General features: G+C 35.7%; 1 protein-coding gene across 3 annotated transcripts in view; it reads left to right on the top strand.

Moving 5' to 3' along the window:
* Positions 1–25,390, top strand: part of Pka-R2 (cAMP-dependent protein kinase type II regulatory subunit) — a 431,144-nt gene that overhangs the window by 393,298 nt on the left and 12,456 nt on the right. For all 3 annotated transcript variants that reach the window (XM_090400102.1, XM_090400101.1, XM_090400103.1), the window contains exons 11-12: positions 9,934–10,000; positions 18,334–18,402. In XM_090400102.1, coding sequence (XP_090256228.1) covers positions 9,934–10,000; positions 18,334–18,402 — 136 coding nt within the window. The remainder of the gene's footprint in view (positions 1–9,933; positions 10,001–18,333; positions 18,403–25,390) is intronic.

Raw genomic sequence — 25,390 nt, 5'->3', positions numbered from 1 at the left:
ATTACAAGAGATAACCAGCCGTGTTTTCAGAACATTAAAAAAATATGGATTATACATAAACCTACAAAAAACAAAAACAATGATAACCTCAAAATCAGACATTGAATTCTTAAAAATACAAATTGGCAATAAGCAAATTGAGAATGTAAAGAAGTTCACTTATCTAGGAAGCACGTTGAGTCAAGATGGTTGTTCAAAAACCGACATTAAATACTGAATTGCTAAGGCAACCATGGCCCTACAGAAGTTAAAACCATTGTGGGAAGATAACAGAATAGCAATCACAACCAGACTAAGACTAATTGACACCTTGGTGAATCTGTCCTTTTGTATGGTTGTGAGGCCTGGACTTTATTGAAGGAAGATAAGAGGAGACTCCTGTCTTTCGAAATGAAAACTTACAGAAGACTTTTGAGAATTCCCTATACTGCTCACGAAACCAATGAAAATGTCCGAAAACTGATTGACTCAATAGATGGGAGAAAAAGGGAAAATATTATGACAGTCATCAGAAGAAGAAGACAGATGAAATGGTTCGGACATGTGGAGAGGGTTAATGGCATTAAAAGCAAACCCTAGAAGGAATCATTCTGGGATCAAGGGTTAGGGGCCGACCTCGATTAAAATGGACTGATAACATCAAAAAATGGACAAATTCCTCCCTTTCTCAACTGACATCAAGAACAAGAGACTGAGACGTCTGGAGGCGGCTAGCAAAGAGTATCACCTACCAGCCATGAATGACCCAACGGTTCATTTAGGACTATGGGAGAAGAAGAAGATATACAGGGTGTTCGGGATAAATTTGACATATTTATAATTAATTATATTTTTCCGTAAGTTACATGTATTAACACACACTTCTCTTCATTTAAAAGTTTGGACCCTTCTTCATTCATATACAAGATGTCAGAAAGGATGGATAGCTGGAACCCACCTGAATCATGGAAGAGAATAACTTGTATCATGATGATTCGTGCCCGCCATCAAAATAAGGATATTACGACTGCTGCCCAATGCTCCCTGAATACAGTAAAAACAATCAGGCATGAACTAGAGACTTGCAATGGTGACTACGAGGATGTAGCAAGAAGAAAGATCCCTAGCAGACGATCTGATTGCGTTCGTACAGCAGAATTCCTCGCAAATCTGCAGGAACAGGTGTTGAAGAACCCTGGCATTGGAATTCGGGCTTTGTTCGTGGAGTTGCTAACTGTAGTCAAGCCCTGGATAACAAGGGTAGCCAATGGTAGGCCGTATGTATGGCAGCAGGATTCGGCCCCTTGCCACACCTCTGGGAAAAGTCAAAAATGGTTGTCTGAAAATTTCTACGACTTCACCAGTCCAAATGTTTGGCCTCCAAACTCCCCAGACCTTAACCCCATGGATTATTTTGTATGGGGCGCAGTTGAAAAAGACACCAATCGCACTTCCAGTAATACAAAAGCCCAGTTAATGGATAAAATTAAAACAGTTTTTGCGGCCCTTCCCAGGGAGACTGTAGCATCAGCTTGTTCGAGGTTCCGAAGCAGAATTGAAGCTGTGATCGATGCTAATGGTGGTTATTTTGAGTAAATCTTGTTGATAGTATTGTAATTAACTCTGCCTGTAATGTTTTTTTGTCAATTCATTAAATTTAATAGATACAAAGAAGATTTTCTTTTTCCTTACGAAACTGTCAAATTTATCCCGAACACCCTGTATATTGATCAAATTAACAAAATATGGAAAACCACAATAAAATAAGATATCCAGTTAACCTGAAGAACTGTATCAATACAATGATGTATGTGGATGATCATATATCACAAGAAAATGCAGATGACCTTCCAAAATCAGTTTATGAATTAATTTAAATAAGCCAACAGTATAATTTAAAGGTTTCACAAAACAAACCAAAATTGTGGTGTATCAAGATCATATCAGATCAAAAAGTTATAGAAGATAAAATAAGAGGACACAGTTTAATCTTAGCTGGCATAATAACATATCTAAAAGACATAGATGAAAAAATAAATCTGTGGCATAATTAAAAGGACACTGAAAGTCACACCATTATATGGTTCAGAAATATGGATTGTTAAAAGGAAAGATTTAAGTAAAATGAATATGTAAATACAACAGATAAATAGTAAAGCAGAAATGAGATTTTTAAAAAGTTAAAGGATGTGCAAAATTACACTATATAAAAAAAAATAAAGACTTCAAAAGAAAGCCAGGTATTTACAACTTAAATTAAAATAATCAATGAATATAGAGAGAAAAATGGAAAGTGCATTTGTATAGGATGGAAAGATATCAGCTACAAGAAAAAGCAAAGTGAGACAAAGAGGGAAAGACCAGCTGCAAGACAGTGAAAATCAGTGAAGCCAGAACAGGCAAATGCCTTAATCTTTGACAAGAAGATGAAGAAGAAATTATTATATTTTTACCATCTGCATTTTTGCCATCCTCTTAGGCAATGCATTCCATGCTCCTACCACTCTCCATACAAAAATATTACTTCTTACTAGCTACATCTTTTTTTTGCAACTTCCAGGGATGGTTCTTGCCCTATTTTCTACTATATGAAAACTCTCCCCCAATGTCAGTCCTTAATATCAGCTTAATGTCACAATCATATCACCAAGCTCTGCAGATCATCTTTGGTCTCTCCTCATAACCAATGTTCTGCAATCTTTTTTGTGATCCTTTCAACTTCATACATATCACCTGCTACCAGCTGATAATCTCCTGTAATCCAGTGGCATTATCATTTACAAAATGGTTGAATAATAACAGTCCCAGTACTGAACCTTGTAGAATCCCACTTGTAACTTTACTACTCTCCTTCGTATACAGCTCGCTGATATCTGTCAGAAAGCCAATTCACTTTGCTAGCTTGACATCATGCATTGCAACTTAAATATCAACTTACCATATGGCACCTATTGAATGCCTTTGCAAAACTAGAAAAATGACTGTCCCTCATCTACTGCCCTTTCACTTTATTATAAAAAGCCACTAGATTACTAAAACAAGAGTGCTCCTTGTTGGCCTTTAGAAATAATGTTACCTTCATCTGCCCAGTTCTTCATATGAACTCTTACCAGTTTTTCCAAAATCTTAGTACCACACACGAAATACAAACCATACTTCCATTATATCATGATTTGATACTTCCATGTACTCTGTGTTGCAAAAGTTTTATTAAACAACAAAGTCAGTGGTGTGCTCAGTTCCTTAGTGCATTCTCTTAAAACATATCAAGAAGTCTTCTGCTTCTTATGTCCTTCCAACATCTAGGGTGCTCAGTATTTGGAATTATCCTCTTCATTCACTTCTATTCCTTCAACCTCCCTATTCTTCTAAAAATAAAACCAGTTTTACAAGGATGAAGCATACTAATTAGCGCCTCCGTAGTGCAATTGGAAGAACGACGGTACATTGCGCCCTTCGATTAGAAAAAGTCTAAGTTTGATTCTCATCCTGACGGGAGGAATCCTTATATGGGCTTTTTCAATTGAAGGTGAGTTAGCCGATCTCATACAGAGGTAGCAGGGTTTTTTCTCCCGGAAACTTGGGTTTTTCATACCACATATAGACAAATCAGCCCTTCAAAACACATGCAAATACTAGTGGTGTTCAGTGTAGTTGGTGAATGGAGTGGTGGAGATGGAGAGTTGTAGAGTAGGTGTCCTCCCTCAATGACTCCTTGGAGGTGTCACGAAATAATAAAATAATAAAGTGATCTTGAAATAGTAAGCATTAAATGCTACTACGTCATCTTTGATGGTCACCTGATTACTCTCTGCATCAAGCAGAATCATTCATCCACAATCATTTCTTCTCCTGCTGACCATGCAGTGAAAGAACTTAGAATTCCTTTTGGATCACAGTGCTAGCCTCCTCTTGTATTCTGATTTTTCTTTCTTTACTGTTATTCACCTTCCTGGCTTGGTCCTTATATTCCTCATGCAATTGTTCTCCACCTCTCTCTCTTTGTCTTCCATAAACTCTTTTTCATGTACTATTTCTGCTTGATTTCCCATAGTTATCCATTTTACTCCACGTATGCAGTTTGCCATTGCTGCTAACAAATGTTTCCTAGCCAGCTCCATGCACTGCCGACCTCTTTTCCTTCAAATTTTTCCATCTACTGTACTACCCATTTATTGGTTTCTTAGTCTGTTATAATTACCTGCCTTATAATTTCACATTTTTTGATACTTCTGCATTGCTATTCATTTTCCATGTCAAGATTGCATGATTGTTCTCACTAGCCAGGAATAAGTATGGTATTTTAAGTCATGATCAGATCCTCTAATGCTATGACCAAATCCAAAATTCTAGATACCATGTTCTCTCCACTGCTGCCAAAGACATTTATTCCTCAAGAATTCCAGAAATCGTTACCTTATTACTGAATTCTCTTTCTTTTGCCCAACTTATATTTTTCTAGTTAGTCCCATAACAATCACTCATTTTTCACTTCCTTAACTCCTTCACTAAACATTTCCTACTCATTATTCTATATTTTCTGGCCTATAGCAACAACACCCTGCCCAGGAGGAGAAAACCAGAGACAATTCCTGAAAGTTGTATAAGAAGAGTGTGAACAGGCAAGTGGTGAGGAATAGGTTTTTTTTGCATGGAGAATGAAAGTGATTGAATGTATTCCCTGAAAGTCTGGTGAATGCATAAGGCACAGTATGATGGTGTGTGTGTGTGTGAGGAAGAGAGGGAGACAGTGGGACCTTCCCACATGGTGTCTTTTGACTCCATGGAGGCCTGATAACAATAATAATCTTTATATGCTTATAGAGATACTGTCATGTAAAAACCCACATATTTCAACTGCAGCCATCATATTGTTGTCATCTGTCGTTTAACAATTTTGTATTGTTTTCTAACAGTTCTTATAAGTCTTTCTTGCTTTGATGATGTGATGAAAATTATTGGCGCAATATAAACTAAGTAATCAGGCATTGCTTTTTTCCTTTTTTTTTAAACTTATCTTGTTTCATTAAGGAAAGAAATCAGGTCTTATAATACGACTTCAAATTACTTTAGGAATGGATATATATATATATATATTTTTAATGTCATGCTAGTGCCCATTTAATCACTCTGGAGCAGCATCAGTCTACTGTGGCGAGTAAAGAAAGCTAAAATTTTGTTTAAAAATAATAATAATAATAATAAACACAAAATGATTCTTTAAACAGATGGCTCCATTGCTTAAAAGGAGAAATTCGATTGAATGTGATCTGTACTCTGGACAGGCATAAATGTTGGAAATATGATGCATGGAAAATGTGTATTTTTGTTCAAAATGATTGATGATTAGCTGTATGAGGTAACAGAAAAGGTTGGAATTTTCATAGGCCATTGTGATTTAATTCAGTTTTAACTGCAGATCTGAAGTTGAAATTTCATCAAAATATGTACTGTATGTGCAAATATTGAAACAATTGCCAAGTACAAGTAATATTGAACACTGCCAAGTACAACAGCTTTCATATTTACTGGATTTGGCACTGAGTTTTTTTTTTTTTTTTTTTGCCCTTGAGACTTAAAAATTAATTTTGAAAGATGCCAACTTTTGGACATCCTGAGTTATTGATAAATGTTTTTCAGTATAATAGGAACAGGAGAAAAAGCAAATATTGCAAAAGGAGCTTATTTTGAAGGGTATTCTTTGTCTTATCATATTGATCCACACATTTCTTGAACTAGCTCTTATATTTTCAAAAACTTGATATAATTATATAATTTTATCTTTATTTTTGATCATTGTGTTTGTGTATGTGTACACACATTTGTCTTGCTAATATTCTCCTTGAGTTAAAGAAATAAGTCTTTGATCATTTCCAAAAGTTCCACTTTTCATATTTTCACATGTCATTGACTTCTGTCTTTTCTTGTTTGTGTACCATCATTTTTGTACTGATTTCACTCACATGTTAATAATTATCAATTAAGATCATCAAGCTTATTAAATGGACTTTTGGATGCCTCCATGATAAAAACAAAATGACTTGAGTGACAGAAAGTAATAACAAATTCAACTGAATTCCATATTTAAGTGAGATGACATCTCTCCCACCAGTTGGAGAGAGTGACCATGTGGTTTTGACTTGGAAGATGAACAGACATGCAGATGTATCAAAGAAAATGGAACATATGTGGAATTATAAGGCGGGTGGTTATAGTAGTCTTAGGTGTCAACTAGGGGCAGTTCCATGGAGGGCAGAATTGGAAGGCCAGGATATCATTAGTGCTTGGGAAATTGTGAAAGAATATTTGTTAGCAGCAATAGTAAGCTATATTCCACGGGTGAAGAAGCGGACACAATTTGGTGTAAAGTGGATGACAAATGATATCAAACAGGAATTGCAGTTGAAAAAGAGATTATGGAAGATATACAAGGAGAGAGGTGGAGGACAGATACACGAAGAATATAAGACGCAGGCCAGGAGAGTGATCAGAATGGTGAGGAAGGCAAAACTGGAATATGAAAAGAGATTGGCACTAAGATCCAAAGAAAATCCTAGGGAGGCAGAGAAATGATTGTGGAAGAATGACATTGCGGGATAAAAATGGGAATAGAGTGACTGATACAGAGAACATAGTGGAGTTGTTCAATGAGCCCTTTATTGGAGTATTTCGTCGTGGAGGAGGTTTTAATACTAGTGAAATAGGGCAGAATCAGGGTTTAGAGGTGCAAGAGGAGAGTGTGTGTTCCAAATACTGAGTACTCTGGATACCAATAAAGCTGTTGGACTGGATGGTATTTCACCATGGGTTTTGAGAGAATGTGCTAAAGAACTGACAGCTCCGTTGACTTGGCTTTTCAATAAAAGTCTGGCTGAAAGAAAGGTAAGATAGTGCCACTGCTTAAGGGCAGTAGCAGACTGGAAGTGTCTAATTATAGGCCTCTTTTGTGTCATAAGTAGTTAAGGTCTTGGAGAAATTAGTGAAGGACTATATACAGTGTTGGGTAGATGAGGGTAATGTTATCTGTGAGAATCAACATGGATTTGTTAAGGGGCACTCTTGCTTTAGTAATATGGTTGTCTTTTATAATAAAGTGACAAGAGCAGTTGATGAGGGAAAGGCATATCCTGCCATTTTTTTTGATTTTGCAAAGGCTTTTGACAGGGTGCCACATGATAAGCTGATATTTAAGTTGCAGCACATGGGTTTTAATGTCGGATTAGTCAAATGGATTCAGGATTGGCTGACTGATAGGTATCAGAGAGTTATGTATGATGAGGCAATATCAAGGAAGCAGAAGGTTACAAGTGGGGTTCCACAAGGCTCAGTACTGGGACCTGTATTGTTCAGTCTTTATATCAATGATATTGTCAATGGATTACAAGGGGACACTCAACTGTTTGCAGATGATGTGAAGCTGGAAAGGGTTATCAGTAATAGTGCAGATGTGGAAGCGCTGCAAGAGGATTTGAATAAACTAAACAGATGGGCAAATGAATGGTGGTTTCAGTTCAATGCAACAAAATGTAAAGTCTTGAGGTTTGGGATCCATCGATGGGAGGATGCATACTTGATTGGAGGAGCTGTACTGGAGGCAGGAGAGACAAGAGATCTGGGGGTGATGATTGATAGAAAACTGAAATTCACGGACCATATTGCAAAGGTGGTGAGGGTAATTCAGAGGATTGCTGCAATACTGAGAAGGACATTGACCTGCAGAGATAAAAGAGTTATCATTCCGTTGTATAAGGCCCTAATCAGACCACACTTAGACTATTGTTCTGAGATTTGGTCCCCAGGATTTGAAGGGGATAAATTGACTGTGGAAAGGGTACAGAGGCGGATAACAAAGATGGTTTCAGGACTGTACAATACGAGTTGTGAGGATCGACTGAGGGAATGTGGACTGCAGAGTTTGGTGGATAGAAAAAGAAGTGGTGATATGATCGAGACTTTTAAAGTGTTGAGAGGTAGTTACTGGGTAGACATTGGAGAGTTCTTTCACTTGGTGGAACAGCAGGAAGGAGCGATGAAAAGGGGCCATCCCTGAAAGTTACGAAAGGAGAGTGTGCGCAAGAGGGTGTGGAGTAGTTTCTTTGCGGGGAGGGTGGTTGAACCTTGGAATGCATTGCCTGAATGAGTGGCTGGAGTGGGGACGGATAATGGGTTCAAGGCGTGGTATGATAGACTTTGCATTTCCTAAAAACAACCTCCCTCGGTGAGTCTTTTGACTCCATGGAGGCCTGGATAATAATAATAATATTTGAATCATTCAGTATCAGTGATGTTTAAGCATAAAATGAAAACTGAATGCCTAAGTTCAACAGCCAATCAACAGCATCTGTAGAAACTGTTATAAAGTCAGTTTTATGCTTATTTGTATATTTTTATATGTATATATGACTACAGTGTCATTTCAACTATTGTATTCTTTTATGCATTTTATTGTCTTGTACATCCTTTTTTTTGTGTGTGGTGGCATATGCATGTATTCTTCTTAGCCAAACGCAGAATAAAAATGTGGTGTTTAAGCATAAACTTCTTTAATAAATTTTAATGAAGCATATGAATTTGAGAAATATCTACATAATCATATTTTAATGATTCAGAAATAAAAATGCTTATGCAGATATAAGTAGTTTCAACAAATTTTTGAAATTATGATTGGGTTACTTCAGTTGCATGATATGTGTAAATTTATTATCCTGCAATTGAAGTAATTCAATCATCATTAGACATCAGTAACTCAATCTCCAGAAATTCACTCCCTCCTCTTTCCAGGCTGTATTCTCATATTTAAAATCACCCTCCTCTTATTTGTTCATGTTTCTAGTCATAGACCAGTGGTAGATATGATGTTGGGAAAGTTTGCTGGGATAAGACAGAGGATTTGGTTGGGTTGATAGACATAAAATGCTCTATAAAAGTCAGCATGGGTTTATAAAGGAGAGGCTTCAGACCAGCGGTTTACTTCATTTTATGAAGTAAATTGTAACCTAAATTGAAATATGCTGATTAAGGGAGATGCATAGTGTATTTTTAGACTCCTTGAAGGTATTGCAGATTGCCACATAACAAATTGATGTACAAGTTGTTACAGGAGAAAGAGATTGCTGAAAATCAGGTTATCAGGTGTGCATGGAGAGGAAGGGGGGGGGGGGATAATGTTGCAGTAGAGGAAAATAATCAGTGGCATGCCCAAATTCTTGGGTGCACCACTAAATTAAACTCATTTGTCAGTCATATTTCATGAAATTTGATAGCCAATGTTCTGTTTTCTTTGATGGAGAAAATTCAGTTTTCTCCATCAAATCAACATGAAAAGAATATTCAGTTGTTTGCTGATTGGATATCACACCAGCTCTTAGACTGCAACTTTGATCCCACTATACAGCTGTGAGTTGCTTGTAGGTGGGAGAATAATTTTATTGTCTGGTGTGTGTGAAAAAAACCACTGCCCTGCTTTATAAAAGCTTAAAACTGCTTGAAAAGTTTCATGTGAAATCTGAAACCTCTCCTTCATTCATGTTTGGGCTCTAGAGCAAGGTTTCTAAATTTGGTCAGTCTTATTCTGGGCAAACCACAGCTCCACTGAGAAGAGGATTAGCAGCCAACCAAGTCGGCAACTGCATGTCTATTTACAAAATACGAGAACTTCTGTATTAAAACTGCTAAAATTAGTACAATAAGTTCTGGGAGGGTTATAAGGGGGGGGTGTTCCCGAAGTATTTGTCAAATATGAAAAATAATAATGATCTGTTTATTAAGTTTGTTTTGAACTCTAATAATATTTGGTACATTTTATAAATTTGAATAATAAAAGTCCATGACTTTATAAACTATAATCCCACAATGTGTATGATATTTATATAATTGTTCAAATTAATGATATAATGAGCAATTTATTCTTGTAAGAAATAAATATATATATATAGTTTTTTTTTTCCTTGTCAGACGGATGGAGGAGAAAAAGGTAAAGAAATGGAAGTGGCATCCGTGAAGAAAGGACAATATTTTGGAGGTAACTTTTTTGTTTACTTTGAATATTATTTTGCTTATTACGAGGGAAAGTGTATCTGCTTAAGGATGCTCTAAAACGGTGATGTTCAATTTTTTTTATAACTATGAGCCAGATTTCAATTGAAAAGTAATCAGGGAACCATATCATATATATCCAACGTTGGGATTTGAGGAAGAGGAATGCATATCAAGAAAATCACAGTTAATTGCATACAAAAAAAAATAATAATGATAATAATAAACATCTGTTCTTACAAAGTTTAGTCAAAAGATTGGGCTCTCTCATCTGATGTGTTTCAAGCTGTTAGCTCTTTTCATGAAAGTAACCAATGAAAGCCTAGTTTGCATCTTCAGAAACCTCTATACAATAGAGCAGGGTTTCCCAAACTGTGTTCCGCAGAACACCAGTGTTCCACGGAAAGTGAATAATTTTCCGTGAAAAATTATCAAAATTAATATGAGCCAGGAATAGTTTTAAATGCTGCAACAAGTTCAAACGTGTTTAAAAAATCAGGCGCTCCTCATTTTGCGTGTGGATTGTGCTATTAAGGCCAGTGTGTGCTGGCCTTGACTCAGCGGCCCACGGTTGTTGACGCCTCCAAGCATGAGTAAAGTATGGAGGTATCTATTCTAGGAAATGTGTGGTCATAAGCAAGGTCAGTGCGATGCGCTGAGACCCAGCACACCTATAGTGTGATGCGATACAGCCTGCTTTGGCGATAGTGTGCGCTTAGCTTTACATTGAATACGAGACCGATGACACCCGACTCTAGCCAAGTGTTCGGTTAAAATTTCAGGATTTGTGAGGTGTTCCATTGTAGGAAAAGTTTGGGAAACACTGCAGTAGAGTAATATTATTACTACTCCTAGGCAAAAACTTTGTGAAACTTTGATGGGAAAACTCTAGCATGAGACCCATGTCCTAAACAGGTCAGGATGTTCTTCAATAACTTGTCAGGATCTTCTTCAATAACTAGGTAATTGTATGAACTATTTTAGCCACTGCAATATTCCCTCTCAACTTCAGCTGAACTTTATCTGCTATTCTGTTTACAGATACACATTTGAACTAATTATATTCTAATCATTTAGTATTTTAAAAGTGAAAAGATATAGGATGTTTGGAATCATATTTGCAGCAATATTTTTAAACTGGGTTTCCAAACATGGTCCTAAACATTCAAAGCACTAACCAACATTACTCAATATGTGTTATGCTTTTTGAACTTATTGACTGACCAGGCACCCACAACAAACTCTGGCAACCTATTCCACTCATTCACCACCATATGAAAAATCTAGTCCCTATACCCTTGATAAATATACTCTTGCTCAATTTCTAGGGAGATTCATTAGCTCTCTCCCACTAGCCCTGTACTGAAAAATTTCCTTTGTATTAATCATATAAAAACTTTTAAGTAACTTGTATGTGTCTATCACATATCCTTTTTTTTGTGTGTGTGTGCGTGAACCAATTTCTGTAACCCACAAATCTTCAACCTATCCTCATAAGGAGAATTCTATAACACCTGTGACCATCTTGGTCACTTGCCTCTGGATCTGGATATATATATATATATATATATATTTGTCAGACTGATGAAGAGATATAAATGACAATCATGTGGACTGATGGGGGAGAATTATATATAAATAGCACTGCTGATATTAATTCCCTTCATGAAGATTCGAATAGACTTTTGACTTGAAGAAAGGAGTGGGGTTGTAGTTTTAATATTAATAAGTGTAAGGTGTTGCTTTTTGGAATGCAGAAATATAAAGGCTGTGTACTATATTGATGCTGCTGTACTGTAGGAAGTGGATGAGATTCAAGATTTGGGAGTGATCATTGACAGCAGACTGAAGTTTAGAGGACATATTGCAATATGCCTTCTAAACTTCAGGGGTTATTGTGTTCCGATTTGGTCACCTGGTTTTCACTGTGATATGGAAACGTTGAGAAGGTTCCAGAGATGAGTGACTAGGACAATATCAGGACTTTGGAATGTTAGGTATGGAGAGAGGTTGAAGGAATCTGGATTGCAGAATTTGATGGTGTGATATAGACATTTAAGTTAGTGAGAGAATTGTATTAGATTAATCCAGAGGGAATTATAAAAAGAGTAGAAGGCAAGAGGGGAAAAACCAGAGGCCATACCTGGAAGTTATGTAAGTGTGTGTGGTGAAGAAGAGTGTGATGAGGAGTAGATTTTTTACACGGAGAATTGTGAGTTAATGGAACACATTACCAGAATATGTTGTTAATGATAGGAGTGTTAAGGATTTTAAGGTTCAGTACAAATATGTATTGTCATCTGATGTGAAAAGAGCGATTTTTTTTTTTTTTTTTTTTGTAACATTCTCATTTGAGTGTTCTTTAACTAATGCATTCAGAATTTTTGGGAAAGAAAAAAATATAATATATATTATATAAATTTTTATTTATATATATATATATATTATATATTGTCAGTAAATGAACCTCCCACAAATAATCTGCTGACTCTATGGAGGGTGTAACAATAATAATAATAATAAGAGATTTTAGGATAGGAGTGTTCCATATCTCTAAAAGAAAAAGTATCAGAGAAATCTTTTTAATTGGGCTTTGGACTATAATTTAATTCAGAGAAACTTATAATGAATTACAGGTATCTCTTGCTTAATGTGGCGAAATTAATTGCGACAATCCCTTGATATACGCAGCAAGAGTTTTGATTAACGTGCCTTTAACCCTGCAGAGCTCGCAGCTGATCTGACAGATACATGCAAAATGTTTAATATAAATATTCTTACACGATTCAGTGTATAGCTTGGAGGTCATGAGTAGCTGTGTTACGAGTGATATTCCACACTGTTTTTTGCTGTCAGTTTGGTTTAACACATGTTATGTAAAGGTTTGTGATATTTGACAGTAAATTGTATCTGAGAGACACCACGATCTCCGATGTCAGTAGTATGGTTTACTATACAGTTTTTTTTTTTTTTTATTCTTTGTTCAGTAATTTCTAGATTGTAACTGAAAATGAATAAACCATCATGTATTACTGAAATAGAGAGCCAAAGGCTTATTAATCATACATCTCCTCTAGGAGATGTGCTTTACATTATGGAAAATACTATGGAAAGTGATCTGGAGCTTACCCACCTTTACTATGAGTTGCCCATAAGGTTGCTTATGCTTGTATCCACCGAAACTTTTAGTTTCATATATTCAGCATGAAACTCTTGTAGTTTCTATATTCGACTATGAAATAATGTTGGATTCAATATCCACTTAATTTGTACCATCATGTATTATATTTGCAGTGTTTTTTCTTTATGTTTTATTGCTTGTTTGCTGAGGTCTGGAGAGACATTTTGCTTGTTATCATAGAATTTATGCCAGTAAGAAAAAAACTAAAACTGTTCAAATGACTCTTGATAACTTCTTTTGATAAAAAAAATTGCAGTAACTAATGTAGAATTTATTATTAAGCATTTATTAAACATTTATTTTGCATTCATTTTTTATCTTTCCTAAAGGAGTACCATATAAAACAAATTATTAATACAGTAATTGATCATGGACGAATTGTAATTTTTACCATTGATTATTAGAGTTGATTAACACGATTTTGATATACGCGGTAACATCGAGGGATTAATTAACCACATTAATCGAGGGATACCTGTATTATGTTTCTCTAACAGAAAAATCTTTGAGTTCACTATTATATTCTGTGTTGGCTGTGCTTTATTTATGAGTAATTTGAATTTGTGTGCATGACAAAAAAAGTTATTATATGACATTCATAGAGCCCAGGACTCATTCTAAAAGGCCACTCTACAATACACTACACAGCATTAAATAATCCCCATCCTTGCTATGCATCCTACAATCCATGATGCACGTTCCCACCATCTGACTATACTATCTACTGCAGCTCACTGAACAGCACTTGTCTAGTATTTGGTTGTGTTACTCTAGCTGATTTGTCTGTTTTCAAGGTGAAAAACCTTGAGTTTCCAATAGAAAACCCCTGCTGCCACCACCACCATATGAGACTAGTTAATTCACCTTGAGTTGGAAAATCCCATATAAAGATTCTTTCCTTTTCTCATGGTAGTGATCAAACATCTAAATATTTTTGCATTTATAGATGCATATCTCATCACTCTTCCAGCTACACTATAAAGGCACTTATGTCAGAAGATTTTTAAAGAAAATATGGGTCAGAGTTGATGGTGATAAACTCTTCTGCTGTGAAACTAGTCTTGAACATGTAGAATTATGAAATAGAAGAGAACATTTCTTATCGGATGTTTTGTTATTTGGTATCTGGAAAATTCATTTGTTGTGAAATAATTATTATAATCATTGTGAAAAGGAATCATGGACTTCATTGATGTTAATGCTGTGTATCTTGGGATGGATTTTCTGCTCATCATAAACATGTATGATTTTATCTCTATATCACTTTTAATCCTTTAATTGGATATCCATTTTGTTACTATTTCAGTTACTGAACTAGTGATTGATTTAGCTGTTAATATTTTATATTTTTTGAGCAAGCATAGAACTCTTCTAGAATGTGTTGTTATCTGAGAAAGACTATAGAGTTCTGATGGTAAGAAATCTATTTTTTAATTACACTGGAAAGAGTAATGGTTTGGAGTACAGACTGATCAGTGATTTGATCCACTAATTTGTGAAGACAAAGTTTGGCTGTAAAAAGGTAGAGACATCTTTTTTTTACAGAAATCTCTGTGACAGAAAGATTGTAAATTTGCATTTATAGATAACTATGCAGAATAGAGTATATGGAACAGCATTGTATTTCAGAGAAACTAAATAATATGCAAAACCTCAATAACATGCTGTTCCAGGCACTAACATACTCTCCACTAAAGTTTGATGAGATGAATCAGACATTTTGGATCTGAATATCAATTAAATTTTTTTTCTGCATAATTATTATTATTATTATCCAGGCCTCCATGGAGTCAAAAGACTCATTGTGGGAGGTCATTTTTAGGAAACACAAAGTTTATCATACTACTCCTTGAACCCATTGACCGTTCCTGCTCCAACCACTCTCTTAGGCAATGCATTCCAAGGTTCAACCACCCTCCATGCAAAGAAACCACTCCTCATCCTCTTGCACACAGCCTCCCTTTCGTAACTTCCAGGTATGGCCCCATGTCATCGCTCCTTCCTGCCATTCCACCAAGTGAAAGAACTCTCTGATATCTTTCCTGTAACTGCCTCTCAACAGTTTAAAAGTCTCGATCATATCACCGCTTCTTTTTCTATCCACCAAACTCTGCAGTCCACATTCCCTCAGTTGATCTTCATAACTCATATTGTACAGTCCTGAAATCATCTTTGTTATCCGCCTCTGTACCCTTTCCACAGCCAAGTTATCCCCTTGAAATCCTGAGGACTAAATCTGAGAACAATTGTCTAAGTGTGGTCTGATCAGAGTCTTATACAACGGAATGATAACTCTTTTATCTCTGCAGGTCAGTGTCCTTCTCAGTATTGCACCAATCCTCTTAGTTACCCTCACCAACTTTACAATATTCTCCCTGAATTTCAGTTTTCTATCGATCATCACCCCCAGATCTCTTGTCTCCCCTGCCTCCTCCAGTACAGCTCCTCCAATCGAGTATGCATCCTCCCATCGATGGATCCTAAACCTCAAGACTTTACATTTTGTTGCATTGAACTGAAACTCCATTCATTTGCCCATCTGTTTAGTTTATTCAAATCCTCTTGCAGCGCTTCCACATCTGCACTATTACTGATAACCCTTTCCAGCTTCACATCATCTGCAAACAGTTGAGTGTGTCCTTGTAATCCATTGACAATATCATTGATATAAAGGTTGAACAATACAGATCCCAGTACTGAGCCCTGTGGAACCCCACTTGTAACCTTCTGCTTCCTTGATATTGCCCCACCATACACAACTCTCTGATAGCTATCAGTCAGCTTATCATGTGGCACCCTGTCAAATGCCTTTCAAAATCCAAAAAAATAGCAGTATATGCCTTTCCCTCATCAACTGCTCTTGTCACTTTATTATAAAAGGCTATTATTTTACTAAAACAAGAGCACCCCCATAACAAATCCATGTTTGATTCTCACAGATAACATTATCCTCATCTGCCCAATACTGTATATAGTCCGTCACTAATTTCTCCAAGACCTTAACAACTACTGATGACACACAAACAGGCCTATAATTAGACACTTCCAGTCTGCTATATGCAGCAGCACTATCTTACCATCCTTCCATTCTCTGGGTACCTTTCCCACAACCAGGGCCGGCTCTAGAATTTTTGCTGCCCAGTGCAATCCATTACTTGCTGCTCCAGCACCAACCTCAAATTAACTTTTGGAATTTTGAAAACCATTATGTTCAACATTAGTTTCATGACCATTAATTTTAAATATAGTACCATTAATAATAATGCACTGATAAAGTGATTAAAATACTGCATATTCATAAAATAAACCATCAACTTTGTCAATTGACAATTAAATGAAATGTAGTTATCATTTATTACTTACATATATGGAATGATCTTCACTTGTACAACGGTGAACTGTTGAGTTACACTTATGTGCACGTTATAGTTTTAGCACTATTTTCACATTATTTTAATTAGAATTTATATTGTTTTTAGTATCTACTGATTAAAAATACACTTTTCTTGCTTTCATATTTGCAAAATCAGAAATAGGTCTGCATAGTTTAATTTCTGACCTATTTCATGTTCAATTGAAATCATGGTAAGTCCTTCCAATCTAGTTTCGGCCATTGTTGAGCGGAGGTAAGTTTTAATAAGATTCAGTTTTGAGAAACTACGCTCACCACTTTCAACTGCCACAGGCAATGTCAGTAATATTCTTAGGGCGACAGCGACATTCCAAGCAAAGTTATTTTCAACAATAAAACGAAGAACTTCAATTGGTAGCGTATTTTCTGGTACTAATCTGGACACTACTTTCAGTTCATCACATAGCTTAATTGCATCGATGTCTCTATTTTCTTCATGTGTTAAAATGGCTTCTAGGTTTTTACAATTGTCTAAGAGCTCATATGTCGTCTCAGATTTTAATTTAGAGATGTTATATAAAAATGTGAACTGTGATGTTCCAATTGCTCGAACCTTTCTTCAATAGAATTAGTTTCAACATCAGTAATAAAAAAGAAAACTCAACTTTGAATTTTGTTTTGGGATATAAAATAGGTTCATCTCTTGCTTCATAATCATGTTCATTTTTCTGCTGACACAATCTGGTACCTTCGAATGTTGGTTTCAAATCAGCATCAGCTTTGACTTTCTCAGCTAATGTTGTAGCATCGACAAGAAAATTTTGAAATGATTTATCATTTCTGAGATTCTTAAGACTTTTGAGAACATTACCCAATGTTGTTATGGCACTAGACAATTCCATCTTTATGCTTTGCAACAGTTTACTTGCAACATTAATTTCATTTAAAACATAGTGCCATATAACCAGACAACATAAAAATTTAAAGTCTCTAAGTTTTAGAGCAAGGGTTTCAGCTTCGTGTCTCGCCATTTTGTCTACTGACTCATCATCAGCAATTTCTATCAGTGCATAATAAAACTCCTCAATATAGTATATGACAACATCTAACACAAGCTATTGTGTTAGATGTTGTTGTTAAAAGTCTATTTTTTGTTGTTGTTAAAAGTCTATGTTGGTTGTATAGATTGGTTTCTATATGTAATCTTTGTAGATTCTTTGAACTTCTGATTGCCAAGTTACTTCCCTGTGAAGGATTATTAATTGTTGTTTAAGCAATATATACAACCAATGTAGAAGCCCTTTTACACTGTATCTATAGAAATGATCAGAGACAATTCATAAAATGTGCATTTCATAGTGTCATTCTCGTGTAATTTGATCTTTCATTATGATGATTGTTTTTGACTTTTATGTAACATAGTTTATTTATTGTAATTCCCAACATAATTTTGCGTAATATTAACTAACTAAAAAACACGCTAATTTAAACCAGAATTGAGACAACAAAATTATAATAAAAATTCTGAATACCAAATTTCATTAATTTGTATGTAGCCAAAACAGAATTTTGATTTTGTATGATTTTGAATTATTGTGCCATTTAAAATGGTCCAGTTTAAACCATCTAAGATGGCTCGACAAATGATGACCTCAATACATAAGGTTTCAGATAATAAATTTCAGTATATATATATATGTTTGTGTGAATAAATGGATGAGATTTTTGATTAATAATCAGCATATAACCTTTTAGAGTAATTTTGTTATTCATTACTTTCTTTCAGAATTGGCTTTGGTAACTCAAAAACCACGTGCAGCCTCAGCTTATGCTGTTGGATATGTCCGACTAGCTTGTAAGTATAATAATGTATCAGTACTGAAAACATATGAATTAAATATGCAATACTCATCAAAATTTGCAGTAGCATACTATTTTTATCTTCACTTCGTAAAAAAAAATCAATTGTTAAAGCTTTCTTCTTTTTTTTTTCCTCTCTCTATCTCCCACCCCACCCCTCTCGGCCTACAGGTTGGTGGTAACAATGCTATTTTACAAATGAATAGTAAAAAAACAATGTGGTTTCCTGTTGCCTTCCTTGTCAATAAGTATTTTTTTCTGTCTGTAGATATGTATTCATGGGGCCCGATTGTGGGATGAAAAACTCCTGAGTTCCCAGGCGGAAAAAACTCTACCATCTCCATATGAGACTGGTTAACTCACCTTCCATTGAAGAGCCCTAACATGTGCCTCTGATTAGAACTACATAATTGCTCTTCCCATTTTGAGGCCAGAATGAGTAAATGGATAGCATGTATAACCTGTTTTGTTATTAACAGTTCTAAGAATGACACCCAGATGAAATCATATTCCATCCATCATGGTACTGTTTTAGGAAGTTAACCCTCAAAGACTCAAAGAATTTCATTTCCTTATTTCCATATGCAGAGTTCTGCTTCCAACAGTTATTTTCATAGTTAAAATTTTCCATAAGTACCACTTTCTTTGCATTTATTGAATTCATTTACCTAAACATAAGCAAATGAATTAAGAAATTGTATACTTGAAATTATATACTTGGTTTAATCCTTTATCCAAGTGTTTGCACCTGAAGTATTTTCAGGCTTTTCAGTGGCCTTTTAGCTACTCATATATGAAAATATGACTTCTGCATTACTTCAACCTTGGTATCACCTCTTGGTCTGGCTCCCACTGATGAGACCTCAGTAAAGGTCGAAACCAGTCTGGGTAGTGACCCTTCCTATGTCAATTGGTAGAGCCTCTGCTACTAATAGCTCACACAAAAAGTTAAGCAAGCTTGAGTGCAGTTAGTAGTTGGAAGAGGTTCATTTGTTTGATGCTGTTGGCACACTCTCCCTTGATGAGTCTTTGGACTCCCTGGAGGTGTCAAATAATAATAATAATAATAATTATACATGTCTGCAAGGAGATGTGCTTTGCACTATGAGATACTAAGGCAAGTGATGTGAAGTCATTAGCTTCTATATACAAGTTGCCCTGTCCTGAAAATACTTCAGATGCAAACTTTGTTTGCTTGCACTTGGATAAAGGAAATAAACCAAGTATACAATTTCTTGGTATCTTTAATTTATAGTATAACCAAGTTGAAAAACTTCCAACAACTATCTCTAAATTAGGCAAATGAGTTCAACTTCCCATTTGAACTCTTCCTGCTTTTAGCAACTCTAATATATAACTATTTTGTAAGGAAATTATAACATAGACTAATATTAACTATAATAAATTTATTTAATACTTCCAATATTTCAGCAAAGTCAAATTGCCATCGTCAGGGAACAAGGTATAATAAGATACGTGCATGCAGGCACTACACTAGTTGAGTGGGTAATGAAGATGAAGCATGTGAGCTGAGAGTAGGTAGTTTTACTGAGAGTAAACTTTAGTTATGCTTTGTTGTTGATTATGTATTCTCCATTTGGCTGCATGGCCTGGATGCTCTCAACATATTTTTAATGCTCATAGTGCAGAATTTATGGAGAGACAACACACATGTTAGAATAATTAGTTTACTTATAATTAAGAAAATAATATTCAACATTTTGACTTCTGTATTGCGGTCATCATCATGAAAACATACGTATCTGTAGGACACAAGCTGCATGACACCACACAAAAGTAAGATGACTCTAAAATGCTTGTTAATCATCTACCCTAGCCTGATCTCTGGTGTGGAAAAAAAAATTAATTCAAAATAACATAGCCTTTTCATACTAATATACAGATGATAAATAAATAATAATTTTTTTTTTTTATAGTGGAACTACATTAAACAATTTCTAAGGCCCTCTCGTGTTAGGGTTTTCTTCTGTTTGGGGATTGTTCTGGATGCTATATCAGTTGAAGATGGGTCCTCCACATTCTTGGAATAATTAATCCATCATTATTGTTCAGATTTGGATGATGTTTAGATTTAGATTAGACAGGCATTTAGATTCATCTTACTCTTGTGTAGTATAGTGTTATGTAGCTTGTGTCCTGTACATATGTATGTTTTCCTGATGATGACCTCAATACAGAGGTTGAAATATCGAATGTTACTTTCTTACTTATAAGTAAAGTAATTATTCTAACACATGTGTTGTGTCTCCATGAATTCTTCATTATGAATTCTGATCACCATGTAACCTTAAAAGAAAGCATATTTTTAACACACCTAAACCATCAATGTCCCAAGATCCAGTTCACATTAGAAAAAGAAAATGATAACAGTCTCCCCTTTCTAGACACTTTAATTACATGCCAGCCAGATGGATCTCTGGCAATCTCTGTTTACAGAACCCCACACAAAACATACCAGTAGATACATTCACAAACAGTCCCCCCCCCTCCTCAACAGTATGGAATTATTAAACTTTTATATAACAGGGTTAAATTTATTAGTTCTTATAACAGTACCCTACAATTCTTACCATATCCAAATATTATTAAAACCCCAAACCCATACATCCTCTCCAGAACAAGGACTACACCAAAGGTATCACTACTCCATATATCCAAGGCATATCTAAAAAACTAACAAAAATCTTTAAAAAAATGCAGCCTTTCAGCCACTTGCAGATAACATAAAAAATTAGCATCCCTTATCTGTTCCACCAAAACCAGCCACAGTCCCTAGACTTGTCAGGTGTTTATCAGGTCCCTTGTAGTTGTAAACTATCCTACTGTGGCCAAGGCAGGACAGCCAACATCAGAATTGCTGAACATAAGGACTATATATGTTTCCATCACTGCAACCCCTCTGAACTTGCTGACCATGCTTTGGACACTCATCATAAAATATTATTATTATTATCCTTGAATTTCATATTGAAAAGAATAACATTAAGAAAGTTTTAAAGCGGATAAAAGTTGAGCAGCTCTCAGATGTGACAAGCCTTGAAGAAAACCCTGATTGATTCAGCCAGAGAGACATGTGGTGAGGTTATCTGCAAGGATAGAAAAATCAGACCTCCATGGTGGACACAGGAAGTTAAAGAGACAGTGAAGGAAAAGAAGAAAGCATATCAAAAGTTCCTGGCAAATAAGTCAGTTTTTGCTCTTAGAGAATACAGAGACAAATGTAAGAAAGCAAAACACTGTGTAAAACTAGCTAAACAAAAGTCATGGGAGGACTTTGAAAAGAACATAGAAAATAAGTATCAAGATATTCTGGAGGTTGTTGAGGAAGCTTAGAAATGGAGGAAAGAGTGCTGTAAAAGGAGTTAGAGATGATAAAGGTGACATGAAAACAGGAGAAAAATATATCCTTGAAGTATGGAGTATATACTTCGAAAAATTGCTAAATGAAAGAAACAGTGAGAGCACAGTAGTAAAAAACACTCAACAGGCATACAGTCAGGAATACATATCCATACTTGAAGTAGAAAAAGCCATCAAAGGCTTGAAACGTGGAAAGGCAGCAGGAGTAGATGATATTCGACCAGATGCTGAAGTATGGTGGTATAAAAGTCTTACAGTGGCTGCACTGCATAGTTCAGAAAGCCTGGACAGAGGGATGAATTCCCGATGATTGGAGTGGAGCTCTAATAGTACCCATATATAAAAAGGGAAATAAAAATGAATGTGAGAATTACAGAGGTATTTCCCTACTGAGTGTTCCTGGCAAGATCTATGCAAGTATACTTGAGAAACGGTTGAGAAGAATTGTGGAAGAAAAGCTTGGTGAAGAACAAGCTGGATTCAGGCCAAATAGAGGCTGTCAGGATCAGATCTTCACTTTACGACAAATAGTTCAGAAAGCATTGGAATATAACAAAGATCTGTATTTAAGTTTTGTCGATCTGGAAAAGGCATATGACAAGGTGCCAAGAGAGAAGCTATTCAATACACTACAGTTATATGGTGTCAATGGGGAATTATATCAAGCAATACTTAGTCTTTATTTGAGTTGTAAGTCAGCAGTTAGAATTGAAGGAAGTGCAGGAAGATGGTTTAATGTTAAATCTGGTGCGAGACAAGGATGTACATTATCCCCTCTGTTATTCATTATATATATGGATCACATTATGAAGGAAAGTGGTATTATGAAAAAAGTGGTATTTTATATATAGTACCCATATATAAAAAGGGAAATAAAAATGAATGTGAGAATTACAGAGGTATTTCCCTACTGAGTGTTCCTGGCAAGATCTGTGCAAGTAATACTTGAAAAACGGTTGAGAAGAATTGTGGAAGAAAAGCTTGGTGAAGAACAAGCTGGATTCAGGCCAAATAGAGGCCGTCAGGATCAGATCTTCACTTTACGACAAATAGTTCAGAAAGCATTGGAATATAACAAAGATCTGTATTTAAGTTTTGTCGATCTGGAAAAGGCATATGACAAGGTGCCAAGAGAGAAGCTATTCAATACACTACAGTTATATGGTGTCAATGGGGAATTATATCAAGCAATACTTAGTCTTTATTTGAGTTGTAAGTCAGCAGTTAGAATTGAAGGAAGTGCAGGAAGATGGTTTAATGTTAAATCTGGTGCGAGACAAGGATGTACATTATCCCCTCTGTTATTCATTATATATATGGATCACATTATGAAGGAAAGTGGTATTAAACATGATATCAGAATTGGAGATGTTAATGTCAGCTCTTTGATTTATGCAGACGATGTTATACTTCTAAATAAATCCGCTACAAGTTTGCAAGATTCCCTGACTAAATTGAATAACTGTTGTAATAGATATGGTATGAAGGTCAACATTAAAAAGACAAAGACAATGAAAATAGGTAGAATTGTTGAAAATGTCAACTGTATTGTGAACAGGGAACCTGTGGAACAAGTAAAACATTTCAGCTACTTAGGCATGATTTTTACTGAAGATGGTAAATTAAATATGGAAATAGACAACAGAATCAACAAAGCTGGTATGGTAGGCAGTCAAAAGTCTCAATCATATCACCTCTCCTTCTATCCACCAAACTTTGCGGTCCACATTCCCTCAGCCAATCCTCATAACTAACATTGTACAGTCTCCTGAAACCATCTTTGTTATCTGCCTTTGTACCCTTTCCACAATTAATTTATCCCCTTCAAATCCTGGGGACCAAATCCGAGAACAATAGTCTAAGTGTGGTCTGATCAGGGTCTTATACAATGGAATGATAATCCTTTTATCTCTGCAGGTCAGTGTCCTTCTCATTATTGCAGCAATCTTCTATGTTACCTTCATGACCTTTGCAATATGTCCCCTAAATTTCAGGTTTCTATCAATCATCAACCCCAGATCTCTTGTCTCCCCTACATATGCTGGAAGAAAGCCACTTTACTTCATCACAGCAAATAGAAATATGAAAGACTTTTCCTTGAATCTGATTCTGCCTTAAGAAACTACTCTGACTTCAACAAATTTGACTGCTTGAAAATGCCCTGGGAAGCTTTCTTCCTCCATACTTCACCCCAATAGCCAAAGATGCCCAATTTATCCCACTGGGGGGGGGGGGTGTCACTATTTAGGACCTACTGTCAGTTGACATGCTTCATCTTCATTATTTAGTGTAGTGCCTGCATGCACATATCTTATTATATTTTGTTCTCTGTGATGGAAATTTGACTTTGCCTAAATATTGGAAGAATTAAATTTATTTTAGTTAAGATTTGTCTACGTTGTAATTTATTTTTTAAAGAGAGTTATGAATAGCCAGCATATAAACCTTACCATCACACCCTCATATATGTTTTGACTTTTTTTACTAGTCACACATCACACAAGATAATTCATTATCCTTTACCTGCACTGCCATGTTTTTTCCATGATAGGATTTTGTCCTTTTATCTTCATCTCAGTAGAATATGTAGCATGGTCCAAGAGACCCTGTAAGTGGCTTATATCTTCCTGCTGAATACTTTAGGCAGTATATCACAGAGGGCACATAAAGATCAATGGTTCTGGATTTGAACATCATCAGAGGATGTTATTATAAATGGGGTGTGAAATATTTCTCCAGCTAGTAGAGAGTGACCATGAAGTGATCACCTGGGTTGTGGCAAACTATATAAGAACTTTTGTGAGAAAAGGATATATGTGGAACTGTATGGCTGATGGATATGTAAAGTTCAGGAGACAGCTTGTGGCTATATCATAGAATGGAGAATTGGATAGAAAAGAAATCAATTGCGTGTGTCCCCTACTGAATAACTAACTGGCAAAAGGAATGTGTGAATGTATTCCATGGATCAGGAGGTTAAATAAGGTAGGTATGAAATAGATGAATGAAGAAGTGAAGCATGCAATATAGAAGACTACATTGTGGAGACAGTGCAAGATGAGTGGTAATAATCAGTTGCTTGAGAATTGCAAAGAGCAGGGAAGAAAGGTGTCTCACTTGGCAAGGGTACAAAAGTGCAGCATGAGAAGCATTTGGCTAATGAGGCCAAAAAAAAAAAAAAAATCACAGGGAGTTCTTTCAATACATGGTACATGGTCATTAGAAGAAAGAAGGATGATATTAGTGCAAAAGATTTAGGTGAGACATTAAATGAGAAATTCATGAAGGTATTTCATCCTAGTGAATATGACATCATAAAGTAGTATGGATGGAAGAGGGCCTGCTGGAGAGATGGTATATGGGGAATTGAGAAACATCAATCCCTACAGGCTTTGAGGGAATGTTCCAGGGAGTTAACATTGACTGTAATGAATTTAACATTAGTTTTATATTCAGCAAAGTATCAAAGCAATAGGAAAAAGGGCAAAAGTGTTCCTCTTCGTAAGGAAAATAGGTGGCAAAACTAAGGCTTTGAATTTGGAATTGTGCTTCTGTGTATTGGAAAAGTGTTCATAAATGTAAGGTTCAGATTTTGCAAAGGC

Source organism: Typopeltis vanoorti, chromosome 11, assembly GCF_054136105.1.
Source record: "Typopeltis vanoorti isolate ZY-2024b chromosome 11, IOZ_Tvanoo_1.0, whole genome shotgun sequence".
NCBI lineage: Eukaryota > Metazoa > Arthropoda > Arachnida > Uropygi > Thelyphonidae > Typopeltis > Typopeltis vanoorti.
This window is presented reverse-complemented; position numbering and strand designations above follow the sequence as displayed.